Raw genomic sequence first — 17,945 nt, 5'->3', positions numbered from 1 at the left:
TATTTGGAGATTAAGGGGGACTTTGTTGTGGAGTAGGATGCTGGGTTGGTTGTGTTTATTTAGGAGGGACAAAAGAACTATTTGGTAGTTTGTTCATAACCAAAACTAGTTTAACTGGTAGATTATGAATAATTACCTTCTTCCTAGAAAAAAATGTTAGCTGATTTATGATTCAAGGTTAGGCTATTAGGTAACAAACTCACTAGCTTCAATGGATATCATGGGTTTTGAACCTATCCTCGGACATGAATTTTGTGCCACTGCATAAAGTATTTTTATCACTTCAGATCAAAATAAAATTTATTTGTAGTCAAAATAGCAGCTTTTCAATGCAATAACCATTAATATTAACTTTTATCATTAGCTAGTATGATCTAATTACTATTTAACTATTTGTTCCACTCTTCAAAATAGCAAAAGTTTGATTTTCTGGTTTAAGTAAATGAAATTGTACAATCAATATCTGAGATGATACCTATGCTCCCAGAATTTGGGTATAATTTTTTGATTAAACAGTCCAGATTTCCAACTTTGTTTGGACTTGTCAAATGAGTTCCATGCATTGTAAGACTACCAATTTTTTTAAACTAACTAGTCCTGAAAGGAATGGAGATATACTTAATCTGAATATATAGTAAATAACAGCCACTATACCAAAATATTTTGTCATCTCTTCTTCTTGGAACTAGTATTAACCTTTATACACAACTGGAAGCAGAAACTGGGCAAGCTGTTGGATTCCACCAGCCTGGAAGCTTACGATTGGCCACATCTCCAATAAGAGTTGATGAGCTCAGGTAAATGTAATATACTAACCCAAGGGATTCAATCTATTATTTGTATATTAATAGCATTACAATCTTCAATATTTTTTACCTAATTTAGACACAAGTTCTCACTATTATATATAAATATTCACTCTTAAATAAACTTTTAAGACGTCCTTATTAAAAGAGATACCTGATGATGCCACAAGTCAGTGAAATGTGTTGTACTGTGAAATAAAGCCTGTGGAAAATTACAATCTCTTTTAATATGGACATCAAACTATTCCACGAAGTGAAGCCTGAAAGTGTGAAATATAAACTTTTAAGATTTCAGATGTCTCGCCAGCAGCACCAAAATGCACCTCAAATGCTAATTGATCCAGATGCTATTCAGAAACTATGCCCTTTCATGAATATGGAAACAGTGAGTATTAAAATTTTTCAATGAAGCTCGTTTACTGTAGTAAACCATGTACAGACATCCAGATAAAGATTGTATTATCAACTCTACTCCTGAAAGGAGAAAATTCCCTTAATTTAATAAACTGAAGATACATATTCAGTGAAAATATGGAGATACATGATATTAGTGGATTGCAAGCAACTATAACAATTTTCCTTTGGAATTTTTGCTATAACTAGCCAAAAATATCAAGTTCTACTTTTCAAAGGTCAGACTGTAAAGAAGGCTGCTATTTTGAATGGAAAGACCTACCCAAAGCATTCATTTTTCCACTGTCTCCTCATTACAATGGGAATGTAGACCAAATTGAAGGCTATATGAGCCATAAAAATATCCTGAGTGTTAAAGAAACATCAGCAGTAAAATTTTGCAACAAATAACCTTATGCCAGTGAAAGCAATGCGGATGGGACTTAAAGCTGCTTCATTTGACTCATGTTGCTGCTTTCTCCTGAAGGTGTTAGCTGGTCTCTACAACCCCAATGATGGTCACATTGACCCCTATTCCCTGACCCATGCTCTTGCTGCTGGTGCTCGCAGTAGAGGTGCAAAGATATGCCTTGGCACAGAGGTGGTTGCACTTGAACCGCGCTCTTCCTTACACAAGTTTGCTCCTGATGGTTGGGAAGTTCATACTGCAAAAGGCCGCTCCATTGTTGCACAGAGGGTTATCAACGCTGCCGGTAGGTATCTTAAACCTCTGCATGTTTTTGTTCTGATTTTGATGAGCTCCTCAAGCTTTATCTTAATTGAATGGTTATGCTTTGGCATGGAAAAGTCAGGTCTACATATATTAAGAGTCACAGGCCAAGTTCACATCAGTTGGTTTGAGTCCCTTAGTTTGCTCTTGTTAATATTGCTCCACACCAGAGGATGTGTAGTCACGATACTGCAGATAGGAGTTTCCAGCAGATCCAGACGTAGAAGTTTAAATTAATGATGAAATTATTGCTATGAAAGTCAATGTATTGACTCAGAGTAGCAGTAGTAAGATTGGGGGTCTATTTTGATTACTCTAACGATTTCTGTTTTTTGTAAGTAGCCCAAATATCACAAATTCAAATCCTCTCTTTATTGGTTGTAATACATATATATTAATTAAAGATTAATATAATTTTTTATTACTCTTAAGTATTCTAATACTTTCAATTGTTTATCCACGGATGGAGATTGTCCAATAGAAGGAGATTTAAAAGTGGATTACAAATGGACCCTTAGGCATAATGAAGAGGTCTGTTGTATGCCTACTAAATGACCAATACTATTATTATTGCTGTTGCTATGTTTTATCTCCATACATATGTATTCGCACATTTACACATGCATGCACATGCTAAATATATCTATTGGAGAATTCTAACTATTGCTAATCAATTACTATGTCATCAAAGTGCATGCACCTACCTAAGTATTTTGTTACTTTAACAAAATAAAAATTATATATCTGTATAAATATTTACTTATACTATACTGGAATAGGATTTAGAAGTAATGTCCGAGTCTGAAATATTTATATACCAGGTAATAAAAAAAACCATTTCACAGGATTTTGGGCCCGTGAGGTTGGCAGATTATCTGGGATAAAGCCTGACTTACCATTGGTCCCGGTGGAGCATCAGTATGCAGTTACAGCACCCATTCCGGAGGTGGAAGAATTCATGAACAATGGAACTGGACCAAAGAAAGAGATCCCTGTGCTTCGTCACCTAGATGGCTCATTCTATATGCGTCAAGAAAGAAGTGGTCTCCTTATTGGGCCCTATGAGAACCAGAAGGCCATGAAGCTGAGGGATGACTGGGTCTTGACTGGAGTTCCACGTGGTTAGTCTCTGAGGATAATGTGAAAAAATTGCATTATTTTAGTCACAAATCTTGACATGATAAAACTTTAGGTGACATAAAATATTTTTTTTTAATGATCACAAATAAAGTCTTTATAATGTAGTTTTTAGGTGAGATTTGACACCCAAGAAAACTGGAAGCTTCAGTAACTTTGAATGAAAATGCTCCAAGCCAAATATAATTAGCCCTCATTGCCATTTATTTGGAGGGAACAGAAGTGATGATTACAGAATAAATTCAAATCCTTGAAAAAAGCCAAATAGTGTGGGATTGGTCCAAAAAATTCATCCGTTTTAATGGAAAATAGAGTCCCCAGAAAGTAGCCGACAACTTTTACTTTTGAAGAGCCTAAGAACAGGATTCAATATGAAATCTCATCAGATGGGGTTAGACGCCACCTCCTCCGTAAACAATACCAGTTCCTGGCACACTTTGGTGCATGGGTACCATTGCCATTCTGTGGTTCCCAAGTACATAGATACACTGTAGCTGAGTGCTTTAACCAACACTGGTTAAGAATCCTCATGTTAACAATAATGAAATTTGTGTCAACATAATTATCCAATGGGTGTAGAGGTGTCAGAGGATGCCATCTCTCTTCCCATGGATATTTGGTGCTAACATGTACCAAATGAACTGCTTTATTTTGTTACACCAACCATTTAAAGTGGCCAAGAATGTGTACCTGAATAAAATGATATCCCTGCAATACAATTTTGGGGGAAAGGAAATGCAATGATGCATCAGAAAACTTTGTACTTCACTGCCCCCATCCCAGACTTTAGCCTAGTGGTGGTTATGCTTAGATATTTCTGTATGAACTGCTTATTTGGGGCATGATTATTAATCCTATTTAGTTTTTCATAGGTTTCCAATTTTTTCATACATTTTCTATTTGAGTTTCTACAGATGAGTGCTGTTTTTTAAAATGACAAAATGAGAGTAGCTCACGGTTTTCAGAATAAATTAAAGAAAAATATATCTACAGAAATAATAATAGTAACTTTGAGATTTGATGTAATGTATTTCATAGATTATGGAGAATACAGTGCTAAAAATTCAATATGTGTTTTCATGGAAATGGGTATTATTATCTACACCTTCTGAAATTTGAATTCCACTAATCCATTTTTTTGCAAACTTCAGAGATTTGCAATGATAGACAAAATGTTCCATGGCAAAAATATGGAGACTTGATAATACCCTGAACTCATTTAATAATAGCAGTTATCTATCTTCAAAATATTATAATCCTTTGTATTCTCTATCAGGTTTTGGAAAAGAATTATTTCAGCCAGATTTGGACCGTCTTGCTCCTCACCTGGATATTGCAATGGAGTTAATACCATGCCTCGCTGATGCCAGTATACCGACTGTTGTCTCTGGGCCAATTACTTACACTCCTGATCTACTGCCAATGGTTGGGCCATCATTGTTGCCTAATATGTGGCTAGCTGTTGGATTTGGGTAAGAAATTAATATTCCCCCTTTCCTGCAATTACATATAGCCAAGACATATTTGGCAGTTTTGAGTTCATCTGCTACAGAATATACAGACCTATGATATCCTTATCATACAAGTTGATACACAGAATTTTGTCTCACTCTTAATCTCTAAGTTTTCATGGAATGATAAATTATAAGAGCACATAATGCTGTACTTTGAAAATTATAAAAGATGTATAGAACTGATCGCTTCTTATAATAAACTGAGTCAGATTACATCTGAATGTTATTTGCCAGAAATGCCTGCTTTAGTCTGAAAAATTCTGTACATGTTAACAGAATTCTAAAAGATTAGGACAGCTGGACATTTTGAAACTGCAATTCTGACAGTACTCACATGAAGTATCTGATTACATTTTAATTGCATTGTAATATAATTTCATGTTATATCCTTATATATGTATTAAAAGATGACACATGAATGTATTTTATATAATTGCATCAGCAATGTAGTGGTTTCATGCAATAATTTCCTTTCAATTTGATTTCATTTAAATTACCTATACAGGTAATCCCATGCTTTTGTCACTGTAATCTTAATTGTCTCACTCACATGTTATGTGAAATATTGATGACACTAATCCATCCAACTTCTTGAGCAATTTAGTCAGCATATTAATACATTATACCCATCTGTTTCATTCATTTGTCTCTCAAATGTAATGACTAAATGGCTGAATGCATCGTTTTATTCTTCCATTGCTGTGGTCTGCTATGTATGCACTAACTACATACTCAGTAGTTTGAGATATTGCTCATTTTTATGAACATAAGTAGTAAATTCAATTATCAATTAGTCCTTGGATATGTATGTTTTGTGTCCTTGCATGTCATGGATTTCAGCACTTGAATAAAGGCAGATAAAAAGGTGAGAGGAAGAGTTATTTTGCCCCACAAGAATTCTAAAAAGACTTGAGTTTTTGTAAATAAAATTTTTAAATATTTTACTTCCTAATCATGTCAGCTATTGAAATATGCCACAAGTTTGATGCCTCATACTTATATAATAAAAAATAAATCCTGAATTTTAGATGAAGTGAAAAGTGCAGCTTCCATGACATCATCAGTTATATGTACGAGATTTGTTCAAAAAATTCCCAGACTTTTTTTATTGTAAAAAAATACTTCACTTACAAATTATTGGTCAGGCTCCCCTTCAAATTAGACTACTTCCCAAGGTATAAATTTATTCCAATGGTGTTTCCACTTTTGGAAACAGTCCTGGAATACTTCTTCCAGAATACTCATATGCTCCTCCATCAAATTTTTCTCCATCTCTGGAATAGTGGCAAATATTTTTCCTTTGAGTGAGGATTTTAGTTTGGGGAACAGTAAAAAGTCACATGGGGCCAGGTCTGGTAAAATGGGTGGTCGGGGAAGCACAGCAGTCTTATTTTTTGCTTTAATGTCAAGAGTTTTGAGAGATGAATGTGCTGGAACATTATCGTGGTGAAAAAACCACTTGCTGCTCTTCCAAAGTTTGGGCTGTTTTTGTCGGGGGATATTTCACCAATCCATTGTGAAGATTGTACTTTTGTTCGATTTCCTATCCATACACATATGACTCATCACCTGTTATGATCCTGGACTAGAAAGTTTCATCCTATTCAGCTCAATCAAACAGTTCCTGACAGACTTGAACTCGATATTGTTTCTGCTCTGCTGTCATCAGGCAAGGGACAAATTTGGCATCGACTTGATTCATCCCCAGTTTTTAAGTCTAGGTTTCGGAGCATGAACAAATTTAGATGCCACCCTCTTCTACGAGTAACTTTGGCAGTAACTTATCAGCAAAGTGGTTGGAGGCAGTAATTAGGGAAATTTTTCTCAGACAAAAAGCCTCCAAGCACATTAAATAAAAACCAACTGGAGGCACGCTAATCAAAAATTTGGGGAAATTTTTGAACAGGCCTCGTAGTTTAAAATTAAATAATAAAGCATTCATGTGGCAGTTCAAGGTAACTGTGTACAGCAAATTGTACAGTGCTTTACATATTCGTGGATGATATGCTTATAATTGGAATTTAATTTTTTATTATAACACATTGCATTGCATATGCTTGCAATAAATTAAAGTTGAATTAAATTATAAACTTATTGACTTATTGCTCATTTTCACTGGAAAATCAACACTTTCTTTGGGGCTGAGGGATGTTTCACCAATCAATTGTGAAGATTGTACTTTTGTTTCAATGTCATATGCTTTTCATTGTTTTGCCATTCATCACAATTTCTGAGGATGTAGCCTGTAATAAAGGAATGGATCTCCTGTAGTGTATATTAAAAATAAAGAAAAGATTCAGCTGGATGAAAATGGATACAAGATTAGTGGCTTTGTATGGAAGCCTTCAAATTAATCCTATCTCTTCAAACTGGATCAATAATATGCCATTACTTATTACCATTCATAATTTTCAGCTATGGAATCATTCATGCAGGTGGCATTGGAAATTATTTGGCACAGTGGGTTTGCAAAGGAGAACCACCATTTGAGTTAAATGAGCTGGATCCACTTCGTTTTTCTCACTGGACTCACCTGAGATATACATTTGCCAAAGCTCGTGAGTCGTATGGAATGAATAATGCCATAACCTATCCTCATGAAGAACGATTTGCAGGTAAATTATGATAATTAATTAAGTAAATTTAATACCATCCTGAAATCATTTAAATATCCAAGGAATATTTTTATTTTTCATGAGGAGTAATTGGATTCATGCTAAGTTTCCTGGCAAATGTAGGGTAATGATATTTAAGTTTATGCAAGGTTGTTAACATAGCTACTTTATTTAAAAAATAATTCTATTTGGTTTTAAAGCTGGGGGTTTCAAAAATGTGATAGTATTTTATCCAAAAAACATTGGTTTTGGTCATATTTTGTCAACCTGTGTAATTGCACTGTATAGTTTGAAAAATTAAGTTATTAACTTTGTACAATGCTTTTTCAAAGCAATAACTTTATGTCAGGATTTGGGTTGACTTTTGTCCTGAAAAAATGGTCATAAATTTTAGCATCTATTAAAATGTACTAAGTGATTTGGAAACAGTGCCTTGACTTTTAAAATTATTGATTTTCATTATTATCATCATCCTAAATGTCACTGAAACAATGGTTTGAGTTCAGTTACCCATTATGTTGGGAATATTTTATTCTATTTTATCCTACAAATCAAAGTCATTACCAATAGTGTGTGGGCTTAAGACTTGGGCCTGAGGTTAGGAAAGATTGTAGCCCAAACTGTGAACCTACTTCAATACACCTAGATGAATTTTCCACATAAAGGTGAATCATATCCTTAGAATATTTAATAATTAAGATATTCATTCCTTTGATAGATAGTAAGTAGTAGACCTTATTAACAAGGGATGGAGGAAATAAGGGAGGACTTTTATCTATAACATAATTTGTCATAAGTGAATGTCTTGTAGCTAATAAAAATATCCAATTTTATGATATCCAGTTGCATTAAACTAAATTTGTGAAAAATAACTGCTATATATTCTAATCCTTTGCAGCAGTTTATTGTACATGTCATCACACATTTTGAATTAAAACAGGTGGATACTTTTTTTGTTGTCTCAGGCGTAACTTTGTGGAATTTGCATAACATATTGAAATGTAATGAAATAATTGACTTTGTAATTCCACACACTTTATTTAAAAACACGACCCAGGTTTCGATGTTGAACGTCATCATCAGGTGGTCCTCATAGAAGCACACTGGCTATATATACCTTCTGATCATAGGAGGGGGGGGTTGGTCAGAGAGGGAGGTTGGAGGGGTAAAAAGGTTACAATGTAGCTGGGAAGAAAAGAGAATTACATTTTTGATTTAGAAGAGTGGTAGGTCTAGGAGTGGGGAGTGGGAGGTTGAAATGTGTCCGTTGGAAAGATGATCTTGCCAACGAAATTTTGTATCCCTCCCACTCCCCACTCCTAGACCTACCACTCTTCTAAATCAAAAATGTAATTCTCTTTTCTTCCCAGCTACATTGTAACCTTTTTACCCCTCCAACCTCCCTCTCTGAACAACCCCCCCCCTCCTATGATCAGAAGGTATATATAGCCAGCGTGCTTCTATGAGGACCACCTGATGATGACGTTCAACGTCGAAACCTGGGTCGTGTTTTTAAATAAAGTGTGTGGAATTACAAAGTCAATTATTTCATTACATTTCAACAGGTGGATACTTGCTTTTAAAAATGGTAATTTGTAAGTCTTCTCTTCTGATGTACCTGTGTCCTTTCATAATCACTGGTATTAATATTCTAAAGAAGAATTGTCAATTTAATCAACAAAATTTTCCCTCAGGACGTCCCACATCTCGTTTGAGTGGAGCCCACTCTCACCTTTTATCACGAGGGGCTCACATGGATTTCCACTCTGGATGGGAGCAACCTGCTTGGTTTTCATGTCAAACAGAAGATGGATTCCAACACCCTATATATAAACCCAGTTTCAAGAGGTAAATTTGACTGGCAAAAACATCATTACAGTCTGAAATTATTTGCAATGCCTATGTATGTATAAAAAATTACAGACATGGCCCATTCAAAATAATACTTTTTGAGTACTAATGTATCTACCTAATACTAGTGAGTCCTTGTGCTTTCATAATTATTGTTGGATTAAGTAAGGGAATACTGAAATCAAAACATATTTAGATGCATGTATCACATGCATAGATTTTGCCTTTAGTTAAATGTACATGTACAGAATTTAAGTTTAATAATGGATAAATGATTAATGAATTCTCAATAGTGTCCGCTGTGGGAAAATATCGGTCAATATTACTCTTTTAACTATTATATAACCATACCACTTTTAACTATTCAGCCTTGTGGTCATACACTGATGTAGGATAAGTCAAGATATTAGCAAATATACAAATAACAATTGTATTGGTATGGTTTTTTTTAATTCACATTAAGGTGAAGATAATTTCATTAAGAATTTATTCAGTACCTAGCCTTTAGTTCATCATTTGGTTATATTTATATTTTTTTGTTTTATTTTATCGCTTTGTTATGTATCAAGAATGTTTATGATCTGGTGAAATAATTAATTTTAATTTTTACTGTTATAATATGCTTATATCTATAACTGAGCATTTGTTAAAATATGTTCTAATACAGTTGAAAGTTACTCATCTAACTGCTTTTCCTAAGAAGTTACAAAACTATTGCAGTGGACTTTCAGCTTGATGAGAGCTTGAAAATAAATTTTACTCCAGAAAACTTTTGGAATTTTTCAATGGATTCAAACCAGTGCAGTGTAGTTTCAGCTTGATGATAGCCTGAAAATAAATTTTACTCTAGAAAACTTTTGGAATTTTGAATAAGATAAGCTTTAATAATCCCATATAAGAAATATGAAAAATATAGCAAAGGGAATGTGAATTATAAGCTAATTCCATCGGAGAAATTGAGTTTCGAGTTAATAATGCATGTAATTATTTTGTATTCTACCATGAAAGTTTATAATCTGATATTGAATAAGGGATCTTTCTGTTTTTTTTTATTAAAGGACAAATTGGCATGAGCCAGTGCAAAAGGAATGTGCCTTAGTGAAAGAAGCGGTTGGGATCATTGATCTCTCTCCATTTGCAAAGTTTCGCCTCAGTGGCCCTGATGCTACTGAGTTCTTGAACTATGCTACAGCAAACAATGTGCCTTCCAAACCAGGCCGATCTGTAGTAACCCACTGTTTGACCCGTGCTGGTACAGTGTATGCTGAGCTCACAGTTACCTCCCTCCCAGTGACGACTTCTTCTCAGGATCCTCAATATATGGTTGTTACAGGGAGTGGAAGCGAACTGCATGATTTGAGGTCAGAGCCACATATTACTTTATATTTTTCTACTTCATGCACTACTCTCAATGTTATGCAATATGTATTTATTAGATTTGAGCTTTAAATATGGTCATTAATGAAATAATTTTCTCATACTGCTAATATAACTTTTATTACACTAAAATAAGACAACTATTTAGTTTGGATATTTGACTTTTAAAAATCATTGATACTTATAATTTTAACCCAAATATAACATAAATGTCTGAATGTGTTCATGAATAGAAAACTAATTGAGTATGCATAGGTAATGATTAGTTTATCAACTTAATTTGCTTAAGAAGGAAGAATTGATTAAAAAATTCTAGGTTCAATAATCACAATAAATGCTCTGTATTTCTACTATCTACAAATTTTGGTAATACCCATTATTTGTAATGCGAACATCAATAATGTCCAATAAATTGAAGTTTGTATAATTATACACCCAACCCCTTAAAATTATATTCTGACTCAAACTCAGATCATCTCCATGCATAAGTCCACTCTACTGAACCAATCTCTAATTGGATTAAATACTTACATCAGGCAGTTAAATTGAACTATTATTCAGTCATATTGCAATGATATAAGCATTGATCTGAAGTTGTGTTACTTGGAGTATATGTAGAAGGCAACATACTCAGATCATAAAGGTAGTTTGAAATAGGCACTTGCTGTTTATATTGCTCTCAGGATTTTGCATGATTTTGAATTGTGGTAATAGAAAGAAAATAATTTACCCCTCTGGAAATACTATTGTGCCTATGCGCCATCCTCTTTTCATCATTGCGCTTTTTGTCTCCTTGCTTATATGTCCAGTAAAATATGGCTCTGCCTGCTTGCTCTGCTTATTCGGCACATTTGAGCCTTTCGCCTGTCAAATTTAGTAGTTAATGGCTGAATAGTTTAAAGCTTAAAATGTTGAACATTAATGTGAGGGTGCAAGGTAAATTTATCAAACTGGGTGGTCATTTTATAGGTGGACAAATATATAATAATGTTCAATTGTTTCTGGCTCAACCTTGTATTCAAGGATGATAAGCTTGAAATTGGTTTTACTTAATTCATGGTTTTGATGCAATGTAATGATATCTCTACAGTGAATTAAATGAAAGTTTCAAGTGAAAAATCATAAACTGATTGCTACTTGTTTATATTCAGCTGTGTATGTATTCAGTTCATGATCAAATCGCTGCACCACCATTTAGCTGCACCGAGTGCACCATTTTGATGAAATGCATTAGGAAAATAATGATATCATTTTCATTGTAACACTATTCATCACGAGTTTCAATAAATTATGTCTGACAAGAAGGTAGGGGCTGCCTGAACATTATTTTGAAAGGAAAAAAAGATACTCACTTTCCTTCTTAGTTAGACAACAGGTACATGAAGTTACACACTTAATTCCCCATAAAAGCCTTACTAGTCCACCTCTGAGAAATCTGGTGAACAAACTGTCACTTTAAAGGTCTGCCTTAAAGTTTTCAGGTAGTTGTTTTCATTGGTTTCAATGTTTTCTGTACATAATTGTAACTGGACACTATTGGCTATACATACGTACACACTTTGGCTAGCTAAATTCAAAAATCGTTTTCTCATTACACAGTAGTATAAAATATTTTCAGCCCTGTGAAAAATATAATGTATGCACTTTTCCATCATAGTTTAGATCACATTAAAGTATGGCCATAAAGTTTCTACCATCTTATTTAAATAGCAATTTATGTTAATATGTTATGTATTGCAAAAGTCATGATACTGATTTTTTTGTATTTTCAAACATAGGTGGCTCAATGAGTTGGCTTATTTGGAAAAGAAAAACATCAATATTGAAAATCTAACAGATGATTTTGGCTGCCTAAGCATTGCCGGTCCCAAATCAGGAGAATTACTTGCAAAGCTTATGGAAGATGGTACATTACCAAAATTTCCTTTCATGTCAGCTAAGGAGGTAAAGTTTTTAAAGATAATTTCACACTAATGTATTGCAATTACCACTATATGCTGTTCTATTTGTATCTAAAATAAACCCATACATTATGCTACAAATTAAGCAAGTCAAATTCAACATCCCTATAGAAGGAAGTATAAGAAGTCTTTCTATAAAATATCTTTTCCACCATGCTTAGAAAAAAACTTGTTTTCTCATGTTGATTATGATTCACATAAATTTACGGTAACTTTCTTAATACTTTCTCTCCAAATCAGCTTCGTTGAGATTCATAATTTTCAGTATTCCACCAGAACATTAACCCCTAATTATAATCACAATTATGGATTAAACAATTTCACAGGATAATATCTAAAACTGTATCTACCGATCCGGTATGTGATCTAACAGCTTCTGCTGGCTGGCAAGGTTAGAGTCACTGCCCTGCGAATAACATACACAGGAGAATTGGGATGGGAGCTCTACTGCCCTCACAAGGACATTGACAGTCTATACTCCCTCCTGCTGAATGCTGGTGCTGACTCAGGTGGGTATTTATAATGTGCATTCCGTTCACTTTTTTGAGTTAAACACTATAGAACACCCTCATCCCATATTTCAGTCATCCCTGGTTTATCATTGTCTGAATTAATCACAGTTTTATTCTTTTGTGCCACATTCATTGTTGCTGATACTATCAGTCAGAGCTACATCCCATTAATATGCCCTATTGTGAATATTTTAGTCATTAAAACTTGTCAAATAAGAACTACCTATATTTTTTAGTGCTTGTTCACAAAAGGTGCCAAGCCAAGGATTGTTTAAATCTAAGAATTGGTGTCAGCACATTTGTAGTACATGTTAGAATACAAGTTTAAAGAAATGGTAACATTTTAATTTCTAAACATGCTCCATCCTTTGCTCAGATATCTCCAAATATCCAGTATTGCTGAAATCATACTAAGTAGATCTCAATTTTATAGAAAATCATTTCTTTAAAAGTTTGCATCCAGTGTTTACCTTGTGGAATTAAACTCAATAGATGTTTTGTGACTACTGGCAGTTTCAGCCAGTGGCAATATCTATATCTTGGAATTTATTGATGATTAATGTGGGAAGACTACTACAACAAATACATCATAAAGGATTAGAGAGACATGACTCCAGGAAAAAGAATCCCTGTTGATGAATTCCCTCTGATGCAATTAGGTAGTTCATTTAACATCTTTGTAGGTATTTGTAATTCTTCGAAAGAGAAAAAGGACTGTATAACTTTTGAACTCGATGGCTTATAAATATTTTGAAGTTTGACAAAAGTAATGAAAAATGGCATAATGTGGATTAAACTGGGAACCATGAGATTTACAATCTAAAAGTGGTCTTTGAAGACCCTTAAGAGTAAAGGTCAGAGTAGGATAAGGCTTTAATGCAAAAATGGACATTTATCAATGAATAAAAGGAATGGTAACTACCACTGTATGAAGATTATGGGAAGAATCAACCCCAGCTGTACTCTTAAAAATGGGCAAAGGATGTGGTGAGGGAAATTAGAGAGGAAAAAATAAATGAATAATTAAAATTAAATAAAAATAAAATCATATAGGGGGGTTAGAAAAGAAAAAAAGATTAAACCAAACTATGATTACAAAAAACGCTGTGGCTAAGGTGTACTAGATAGCATTGACTCTCACCCTTATCAAGAACTTGTCCAGTCAGGCCTTGTGAGATGCAAGCCATTTCCCTCTCATTTAGTAGTTACTACTTTTGACCACTACAATACACACAGTATATATAAGACACCACACATGAGATGGCATCATTCCTTCTCTGAAGAGCACTGCTTGGCACTTTGTCAGCTTCTGGACGCATCCCTTACCCTTCCCAAAGTGCGAGTTACAGGACTAACGTCTGAAGAGATGCCATGGTAGATCTGAGTGAGTGAGTTTTGTAAGGGTTAAGGTGTTTACGTATACCCAAGAAAGTCAGTGATTTGCGGGACAGAGGCAAATCTCTTGCAAGCCCCAGTTGTGTGAGTTCCTGCAACTAGCAAGGATCAAGGCTATTTAGTATATCCAAGCTTTCGAGTGCTTGATTAATTTGCATTTATTTTATTACGTGTGATTAGAGGGCCACTGGCGCAGGGAGAAATCTCTCGTAAGCCCTGTCTGGGTGAGTGATTGGTAAGAGCAAGAGTCAATGCTATCTAGTACACCTTAGCAAGAGCATTATTTGCTATCATATTTTGGTCAAATCGTTTTTTCTGTTCTAACCCCCTATACCATTTTATTTATATTTAATTTTGATTATTTTTTTTCCTTTCTAATTTCCCTCACCATATCCTTTGTCCATTTTTAAGAGTATGGCTGTGGTTGATTCTTCCCATAATGGGCATTAATCTTTGATCATTTACATGATCAGAGTTAGTTTATCAGGTAAGCAATTTACACAAACATGTTCTCTTTTATGCAGCAATTTTTCATGTTTGCATGCTTTTTATTACTCCAGGAGTTGGAGATTTTGGTACCAGAGCATTGAATGTACTGAGGATGGAAAAGGGATTTCGGATGTGGGGAGCTGATATGAATGTGGACACATCCCCCTTAGATGCTGGTTTGTCATCTTTTATCAAAATGGACAAGGTGGATATTATTTGTAGAAGCCATGAATGTTGAATTGCAAGTTAAAGTTAGCATTAATTGTGGTCAACTTATGAAAAATCATCCATGGTATTTATATGTCATTCACCTTCAGGGGAATTTTGTTGGTAGAGATGCTCTTTTGGACCAGATGAAATATGGATTGAGAAAGACATTGGTATATTTGGTGGTTGATAGTGAAGATGTCGACCCAATAGGCGATGAAGCAGTTTGGTCATCAGGAAAGGTATTTCAAGTTTCAAAGAAAAAAAACAATTTATGTGAGCAATGATGAATCTTCATGAAGGTATTGCGATTATCTATTATGCAATTATGCAATTTTAAAGCTTCTTAATTTAGAAATTTAAACTGAACTTCGAGACTGATCATGTAAAGCTCGTTATATTCATCAACTTCATTGATAAGAAAATAATGAATGAAACTATGGCCTATTCTAAGAACCTTAAGAGTAGGCCCTGAGCATAAATATAAATAACTTTTTAAAATAATGAAGACAGATTCAATATTTTAATTATCTTCAAAAAATATTTTTTAAACTCTGAAAGCATAAAAATATGAAATCATTTTGAATATATGCATCCCACTATAAGTAGAGTCATTCAGTACCAGGAAAAGTTTCAGTATACCTATACATACCTTTAGAGACTACAGGTACTCCACCCATATTGTATGCCAATCCTTTACTAAATATTATACTGAGGTTTGATTTCACAATTGCATTCTGTTTATAATTTATGAATAAGTATTATTAAAAAAGCCTTAAAGTATAAAATTTCCTGGCTTATTATGCTCTTGTATACCTGTGTAGTTGACAGGTATTAAAACCATTCACTATTCTAACAAGTGCACTCCATTTATTTTCTCTGTTCAGGTTGTTGGCAATACAACTTCTGGGTGTTTTAGTCATGCCCTGAAAAAGTCTTTGGCATTTGCCTATTTACCTCCATTTTTAAGCACACCAGGCACAAAAGTTCAGGTAACTACATCAATTTTCTATGTCTTTTATTAATATTACACGCTCATTAATTTGTGTGTTGTAACACTGCCCTGTCAATGTGCTCTAGTGTTTACATAAACATGCACTGCTATTCTTCTATTAGGTGGAGTTGCTAGGAAAACTTAATTCAGCCACAGTTTTGAGAGAACCAGTAATGGAAACCCATCCACAAAGAATTAGAAAAATGAAGAATTTGTAAACAAAGGAACTATTTTAAGTATAAAGTCAAATCATAAAGATATTTTTTGTAATGATTGAAAATATATTTTATCTATTTTCATACAAGCTGAGTATTTCGGTCATATCATTCCATTCCTTGTGGTCTTTGATTTACTTGAAGTGCCTATTTTGAGAGGGAAATTGAGGAACCATATAATTCTCCCAGCATCTCAGAAGAGCTTAATGTATTTCAATCACTTGACTAGAGCAGAGTTCATTTTACATTTTTTGGAACGCAGGAGTAAATCACATAATGGGAGCATGAGAGCCAATGAAATATTGTGAATTGCTTTATGGATTCTCATCTATTTAAGTTGCAATGTAAATTAACTTACTACCAAAGCCTGAGTTAGTATGTATTTGAGAATTTGTCATCTGTTCTTAGACATCAAGTGTGCTACATATGTAAAAACCCTTAGTTAGCTATTGCATAACTCCTTTTTGCAATCATTAATCACAAGATGTTTGATTCACAAGAGTAAGCCTGCAGTATTAAGTATGTAGGCATCAGTTTCCTCACAAGGTTTGTCATTTGCATGGAATTTTTTACAGTTTAAGGTTTGGCATTATGTCCTTTTCAGTAGCAGTGCATTACATCATTCATTATCATTTTCCTCAAAAATGATTTACAAGTTGTGGTATGATTAGTAGTAAATACCACAATTAAAATAATTGTTTGAGCAAAAACAATGGCCCGCACATCTATTGAGCTCTAATAATCTGCAGGGATGAAGGAATGGAGGGCATTATTATTTATAACTTTATGCATAATTAAAAAAATTTAATTTGCACAACAATTTTTAAAGTTGCGCAAAGATTTATATAGGTAGGTTTTGGATGGACACAAATTTCTTAACATTACAGCAACAATCCCCTTGTCTCTCCTAACAAACACAACGCAACATCTTATTCTACAAAAAGCACCTCTTCGATTCTATATACTTCTTTCCCAGTTTATTCATGTTCTCCAAACTGGGAGTCAAGTGTGAGTGCAGCACACATGGACACAGGAGACTTCAAACAAAGGAGCGATATTGCATTGGCCCACACAAATGTAGAAAGACACATAAAAATAATAAAAGTGAGTTCCTTCTGGCCACAGAAGGAGGTGGTCATACCACCGAAAATATTGGAATACATGTGAGTGTCCTTTTTTGTGTCTTTCTGTATTGTGTTGGCCAACCTCATCTTGCTCCTTTGTTTGAGTTATATGCAACATATGCGCATTCATCTTTTCTGTTGGAAAACATGCATTTTTGTATTGGAGAAAAAACCATACATAAATGCATGCCTTTTATAATGTATAATATGTTGAAGATAAAATATATATTCTGTGTAGTCTGGTGAAATTATTTTTTGTGCCAAGAGCAGTATCTTGCTTGGTGTTTGTTTATATTGCTCATTGGGAGAAGGGTGGCTCTTTCAAAATACTGACTGAATATGAAAAATCTCACAAAAGGGGAGATTAGTCATCATGTGTTTTTCCCAAGACGAGCTTAGGTAGCGTATATACCGGATCTCCGAATTTGCAATTCCCTGGGTGATAGTATGGTATTCTCGATATTCCAGCAATTAGTAAATAAACATAGTAATAGATTCCGTTTTTGGAACGGGCTTCATATTTTTCCAGTGGCTTAATTTTATTTAGTCTCATTTAATCGTTTTAACCTCAAACTTCCGTATTTGGTTCATTCTGCTTTGAAAGATGTAAATCGTCACGAAAGGA

General features: G+C 34.1%; 1 protein-coding gene across 5 annotated transcripts in view; it reads left to right on the top strand.

Annotated features, from left to right (window-relative positions):
* LOC139687969 (dimethylglycine dehydrogenase, mitochondrial-like) overlaps positions 1–16,247 on the top strand; it is a 43,695-nt gene extending 27,448 nt beyond the window's left edge. For all 5 annotated transcript variants that reach the window (XM_071585346.1, XM_071585350.1, XM_071585347.1 and 2 more), the window contains exons 5-18: positions 690–797; positions 1,095–1,191; positions 1,687–1,912; positions 2,775–3,050; positions 4,343–4,538; positions 6,996–7,195; positions 8,890–9,043; positions 10,105–10,407; positions 12,202–12,367; positions 12,758–12,893; positions 14,852–14,985; positions 15,098–15,229; positions 15,875–15,979; positions 16,104–16,247. In XM_071585346.1, the coding sequence (XP_071441447.1) occupies positions 690–797; positions 1,095–1,191; positions 1,687–1,912; positions 2,775–3,050; positions 4,343–4,538; positions 6,996–7,195; positions 8,890–9,043; positions 10,105–10,407; positions 12,202–12,367; positions 12,758–12,893; positions 14,852–14,985; positions 15,098–15,229; positions 15,875–15,979; positions 16,104–16,199 (2,329 nt within the window). In that variant the 3' untranslated portion in view covers positions 16,200–16,247. The remainder of the gene's footprint in view (positions 1–689; positions 798–1,094; positions 1,192–1,686; positions 1,913–2,774; positions 3,051–4,342; positions 4,539–6,995; positions 7,196–8,889; positions 9,044–10,104; positions 10,408–12,201; positions 12,368–12,757; positions 12,894–14,851; positions 14,986–15,097; positions 15,230–15,874; positions 15,980–16,103) is intronic.
* The last annotated feature ends 1,698 nt before the right edge of the window (positions 16,248–17,945 follow it).

The sequence above is a fragment of the Hetaerina americana genome, unplaced genomic scaffold, assembly GCF_022747635.1.
Source record: "Hetaerina americana unplaced genomic scaffold, ioHetAmer1.1.p SCAF_2, whole genome shotgun sequence".
Taxonomy (NCBI): Eukaryota; Metazoa; Arthropoda; class Insecta; order Odonata; family Calopterygidae; genus Hetaerina; species Hetaerina americana.
Note: the sequence above shows the minus strand (reverse complement) of the source record. Positions and strands in the feature narration are given on the sequence as shown.